A 6536-nucleotide genomic window follows, 5' to 3' on the forward strand; every position below is an offset into this window, starting at 1 on the left:
CGCGCGCGCGCGCGCGCGCGTGTGTGTGTGTGTGTGTGTGTGTGTGTGTGTGTGTGTGTAGAGTACATTTTTCTGCATTACTTTTCGAATCATCCGTACGCGCGTGCGTATCTGCTTAAACATGTGTATACGCATATACACATGTATGCCACGTATACGCGCGAACGAGCAGTTCTTTTTACATTTGTTTATATTTATTTGATTCATTGATGTAAAGAGCGTGTGAAGATCCTCACAATCTTTCACTTTCTTTGTTCAAGAAACAACCTGTCACTTTAAAACTGGAGAATTACATTTTACTTGATGCAATAAGAAACGCAATTATCTCTCTAATGTAGGTGCACAAATGGCTTTTCTCATAATTGTATATTATTTTCAAGACAGCTAATGATTCCAACATCACTTAATCCAGCATGGATTATGCAGATTAGCATGTGTTACGATACATAACATGAAAAGATCAACCGATCAAAGTCTTTCATTTCATAAAAAAGAAAGAAATGAAGGACTTTCATGCTCATTTCCGTAGATATAGATTAAAGATTTATTTTTTTTCCACCCCAAGTTCTGAACTGATGTACACTGATGTAATAAGTTAGAGTGAGACAGTATAATTTTTCACTCTAATTTATTATACTAGTTGAGAACTACTTCGGAATTCTTCGAAAAAGAACAAACCTTATCTTTAATCTCGGTTCTACTTGCTCTTTATCTTTTTCTAAAGATTAGAAAAAAATGAAGTTTTTCTAAGTTGAGCCAAGATTAAAGTTAATCTACATTGATGGAAACAGGTATAAGTTTGGTAACGGTTTGTTTTCTTATGCATTATGCGTTATGCAAGACTTTGTCTCTCCTTTGTAATAAGACACAAAAGGCTTTTAGTCCATACATAGATTGCTTTTCATTCGGTGACATAAATCAGAAGTGTCGTTCTTTGTTACTTACTGGAATACAAAAGAAAATAGAACGTTTGTGTCGACTTGAATTACAAAATGGAAAGCACTCATAAAATTGTAATAATTATACATATAAAATGATTTCATAACAATGTTCGATTAATGTGGGGAGAATGATGATTCGAGATTGTATCCACACATGCCCTTTACCTTACAACAAATGTTTATACTAATAGCAAGCCTCGAGATAGGCACATTGTGCAAAACAATTAATTAGCAAGAAAGTTTTTCAAGATATATATGGCAAACCTGATGAGAAGGGCCAACCCGAATCTCGCCCTGGGTGCCAGCAGACATCTCCCCCTCCTCCGAAGCTCCTCCGTCTTTCTCCAGCGTTTTGAATGGCTTTGATCTTGGATTTTCAGTAAATTCCTATCATCCACCCCCTGAACCGTATAGTTATGCCATCAATATGATTGAAAGACGATATGGCAAAAACATATACTGCTAACATGCTCGCCTGGGTATCTTTGTAAAAGATAAGAAAACTACATGTATGCATTGGCGCCTTATTTACAGAGATAATGTAATGGAACTCTTGATAATTTTTTACAGCCTTAGTGTAAACCTAGCGTATTTGCATACTACTGATTTGCTGGTATCAAATGAAAACATAGGAAAGCGGTTGTTGTTTCAAAACTGTTCAATATCAAGGAATCTATTGTATGTATTGATGAATATCCTCGAGTCAGGTATTAATAAAATTCCAATATAAGTTACATTAGTTAAGTTACAGATATGCTCGAAATAAAAATTTCCTGATGCAAAGCACAAATGCAAGATATCTATCCCAACCGATTCCTCTTAAGGTCTACAAACTGAAATAAATAAGAAATAAATCGCGATAGATATATTTCTAGATCACTAATATAAAGTAATTTACAAAAATAGAAGATCAGTCTGTATAATCTGTTATATAATATATAATTCAATTATATGTACATTACACAAAATTATTTTATACATATTGAATTATATAATATATAATTCAAAGAATTTTACTACCTACACGTCTCACATTATGTTTCTCTCTCTCTCTCTCTCTCTCTCTCTTCTCTTTCTCTCTCACACACTGACACGCGCACACACTCTTTCTTTCTCTCTCCTTCGTGGTCTTGAGTCACGGTGAAAGCGGCAAACAGGCTAATTAACAAGCGCGCAAGCTCGAATGCCTTCGACGAGGAGGACGATCGCGACGGTCAAAGTCGTGATTCTCGATCGCGGATTTCGAATTTCTCGCGGCGGAGGTGTGAAAAATTCTTCGCAAATGCGTCGCGTGAACGAGCGAACGCGCGCGCGCGCGCGCACGCTCGTGATTATTGTCACGCGCGATCGAGATCGGATCGACTCGACGCGATTGTCGCGTCGCGTCCACACGTATACACACGGTGCGGTGGCCCCAGGTGGCCCCAGGTGGCCTCGCGGGGAATCCTCCGAACTGACTCCACGAACTCACCCCTGCTCACTCGTCTCCGCGCTCCGGCGGCAGCCTCCCTCAGCGATGTGCACGCGTCATCGTTCCTCCGAGGACGATCGCGCCTCGCACCTTACGCACTCCGTGTGATGATGCAGGGCGGCCAACGCGCGCGCGAGCGCGGTTGGACGAGTGCGGAGGGCTGGTGCGACTCCACGCGAGGAAAGGCCCCACTTGATGGGGGCGATGACAATGATAATGACGGCAACGGCTGCCGCGATTCTTTACGTACCTCCTGCCCAAGTTCAGTATCCACAACACCCGAACGCGACGGCCATAGTGCGGCGCACGGTAGCGACGCGACTGGCCGTACTCGAAAACCAGTGCCGATTTCGCCCGCGACTTTGAAATTTAAATTTCGACGACCTTGAAAAGTATATTGTCCTTGCTTTGCTTATTATTATCTCGTTTCCCATCCATTCGATCATTTATAAAGCTCGTTTGAGATATCTTTGGTTTTTATTTAAGATCTTATGTAAGATTTTCCGGATGAATTTTGTGTCGAGATTATTGCTGCGTTGACTAATGTGTCGACCAATGAAATGCGCGATATAGGAGTCAAATTGGAAATTGTTGCAGCTACGTTCGGTTTGTTCGCTCACGCGATTAAGCGTTTAGGGTGAGTCCACATGACAATCGGAATTTCGAAAAACCAAGGTGTTTAATTTGAATTTTCAGCGCGTCTAGTGGCTGCATTCGTTTTGTCATTCACAATGCTTGTGATCAATTGTCCTTGTTTAATATTTATTAAACAAGGATGAAACGACGCTTAAAGCATTATGAACGTTATGAATGTTAAAACGAACACTATATTTGTATTTACGTTTCTTTTGAGCGTCTAAATTGTTCAAATCGAACGAAATTGAAATCTCGGAGAAATAATATAATGAAGATCGACCAATCAGAATAATTTAAGTTTAGCGTGTTTGTATAAAGATACATTTTCATGAGCTGCTCAATGCTTTCACCTGCCATTAATGACAAAAAATATCACTTGATCAAAATTGAACGTTTGATATTCATCAATTTTGGCCACGTAATTCTTTTTGTCGCTGAAACGGTTATTGATTTGAGTTGAAAATGTATCTTAATGCGCTCATTGCTCAATCATGGTTCATCCTCATGAAAATTTGTTTACATCATGAAACGTAATTGGTCAGATCAACGTGTGGTTGTTGTAACGTTGAATCACAATTTGAACAGACTTCCCCGAATACAACTTTTCTCGACTTCTCTTTCTCTCGAATTCATCATCTTTACTCGAATAAAATAGAAGTTTGACGTTATTCCGTAGAATACGTATATACGTAATGGCAAATGTAAAGAACGAAGTGAAAACTGCATTGGTGTTGCTCGCTGATGGAACGGAGGAAATGGAGGCTGTGATAACTATCGACGTTTTACGGCGCGCCGGAGTACGTCACTTAGGATGATTGATTCTTTGGCAGAAAATAAACAACATATATGCATTATTTCTCCTTATTTTTTTATTGTTCTGAAGGGATTACATTTCATCGTCTGACGTTGTATTTTTTTTATATGACGCTCCAAAATGATCAATTATCCTCTGTCTTATAATACTCTCTAGATTCTTCGCAAGAATTAAATTACAAGATGTATTATACACAATGAATGCTTTTTATTTAGTAATGCAAATCGAAACATTTTATCTTTTTTAGCACTTTAGTGATTAACAGAAAATAAAACGACACTTTTGCTGATTTGTGTTATCAAATTGGACGTATCCAATATACATACACATATGTATACATATATGTATACATATATATACATATATGTACACATACATTGCTCATTTGCTATAATACATTTTAGAAAAACTAATTTTTTTTCCAAAAAATGAATTTAAATTTTTAAATATTTTGAATCATTAAAATTTTGTAATATTAATTTTGAAATATAATTCTAGTATAATAACTATTAATTCTTAAGGAATTTTTTTCTTTTTTTCTTTATATTTCCATTTTTTTGGAAGCAATTATAAAATAATTTTCGAATAATGTCATGTGTTATAGAAAATGAATGAGATATATATTATATATTTTTATTTATGTAATTTTTAATCAATTTTTAATAAGAAATTGTGTGTTTTGTTGGCGATTGTTTTTAAATATTTTAAATATTGCTTGTATTTGTTGATAAAAATAAGAGTTTCTTGATGATTGTTTTCAATTATATATCAATTTACAACTATTTAAGAACAAAAGATTTGCTAATTAAACGAATTAACATATTCGAATAGCTATATTGAAATAAGATAAACAGTAATAACTTGCTCATTATTGAAACTCAATCAACAATATTAAAATTTGGCCAAAGACAAGCGAAAAAATTAAGATATTCTAAATGAAAAAAAATTAAGATGTTCTATATTGAAATATGTTTGGATAGATCACAGTTATTGCAGCTGGTGTACAGGACAGCAAATACGTGAAATGCAGCCGCGACGTCAAGATCTGCACAGATGTTCCATTTAGGGATGCTCAGGAGAAGAGTTACGATGTTGTTGTTTTGCCTGGTGGTCTCGGTGGAGCTAAGACATTTACATCTGTAAGTTTGACAGTGTCTGATTTTGTTGTGATGTAAAGTGTAGCTAATAAAATTTGTCTTGTTAGTCGGAGGAAGTTGGGAGATTGTTACAAAAGCAGGACAAGGAGAACAAATTAATAGCAGCTATCTGTGCAGCTCCTACAGCTTTAAAAATGCATAATATTGGCAAAGGAAAACGAATCACCTCTTACCCAAGTATGAAAAGAGATCTGTGCGACTACTATGACTATCAGGATGATAAGAACGTTGTAATTGATGGTAATAATTGATTTACCATATATTTATTATGATATTAATAATTTCCAATTAACAATCTTTAAGAATTTGATTTCTGTATTTTATTCCTATTGATATTGATAATAATTTTACAGGCAATCTCATAACTAGCCGAGGACCAGGAACGGCTTTTGATTTCGGACTAACTATTGTTGAGATATTAATAAATCTTAAAGAAGCTACGGATGTCGCGAATAAGTTACTATATAAATACGAAAGCTGTATAAATGTTGTGTAAATTTCTTCAGACACTTTGTAGTTATGACTATAAAGTGTTGGTGTGTAAGTTTGGTGCTTTCTAGCAATAAAACACACAGTGTTACTGTGTCGCACTATGTACAGTCATACACATATTCTGTGCACAATATTGAATGTTGCTTAGCTTTTTTATTTCACCATCACAGTAAAATAAAAAGGTTTCGTACATTTATATCCGAATATATCCGAGTATAATCTTAAAACCTCTTATTAGAGTATCACTTTTAGAAAAATAAATGATAATAAAATGTAAAAATTTGATATTCGTGAAATGATAATAAAATAGTCGAACACAATATTTTAATAGCGTATGCTCGTGTCGATTTGTTTGTATCACAATTGGAAAGTACATAATCGTACATGTGTTGCCTATGTTCATTGCTAGAAAGCAGAAAAATTTATATGCTCTAAACGCACATACAAATTAAAAATGTAGTTGTTACATTTAAATAAGAAATTATATGTAATATATGTAATATATACAATTATATGTAATATATGCATGATATAATTAAATATATGTACTAAATAAAATATACTAAAGCAAAACAGTAAAAACTCTTTTAATTATACTTGATAGATAGTTAGATGCTTTTTAATTTAAGTGATATACAAGAGATGCTAAAGACTCATGCTATTTTTAATTCACAAGTCTTTAATGCGGGATCCATATAGCATGAAATATTAATGTGAATCATCTTTTGAAATATTTGAGAAATTGAAATATTTCGCAAACATTTATAACATTAAAAAATATTACATTAAAACATTTTTAAAACATTAAAAAATATTACATTAAAACATTTCACAAAAATATTTTAGAACCATTATACAAATGTTATAAGAAAAAAAAAAATTTCAAATTAAAGCTCTGATTTCTTGAATATAATTATGTTTCACAGAAATATTTTAAAAATTTCTGAAATATTTCAAATCGTGCAATTTTATAAATATTTCATTTGCTATATGAGGAAGAGAGAGAGAGAGAGAGAGAGAGAGAG

At 34.2% G+C, this 6536-nt stretch overlaps 2 protein-coding genes across 2 annotated transcripts in view; one reads left to right on the forward strand and one right to left on the reverse strand.

Moving 5' to 3' along the window:
- The window catches only part of LOC105627553 (arginine-glutamic acid dipeptide repeats protein), a 9650-nt gene extending 8397 nt beyond the window's left edge, over positions 1 to 1253 (reverse strand). Inside the window, exon 1 of the mRNA XM_012208834.1 lies at positions 1206 to 1253. Within this exon, the coding sequence (XP_012064224.1) occupies positions 1206 to 1253 (48 nt within the window). The remainder of the gene's footprint in view (positions 1 to 1205) is intronic.
- Positions 1254 to 3740: 2487 nt separating this feature from the next.
- Positions 3741 to 5544, forward strand: LOC105627554 (protein deglycase DJ-1-like). Its single transcript, XM_012208835.1, has 4 exons — positions 3741 to 3845; positions 4843 to 5001; positions 5067 to 5259; positions 5373 to 5544. Exons 1-4 carry the CDS (start codon positions 3741 to 3743, stop codon positions 5513 to 5515), a joined length of 600 nt encoding a protein of 199 aa, XP_012064225.1. The 3' UTR covers positions 5516 to 5544.
- Positions 5545 to 6536: the final 992 nt, after the last annotated feature.

The sequence above is a fragment of the Atta cephalotes genome, assembly GCF_000143395.1.
Source record: "Atta cephalotes unplaced genomic scaffold scaffold00009, whole genome shotgun sequence".
NCBI classification, from domain to species: Eukaryota; Metazoa; Arthropoda; class Insecta; order Hymenoptera; family Formicidae; genus Atta; species Atta cephalotes.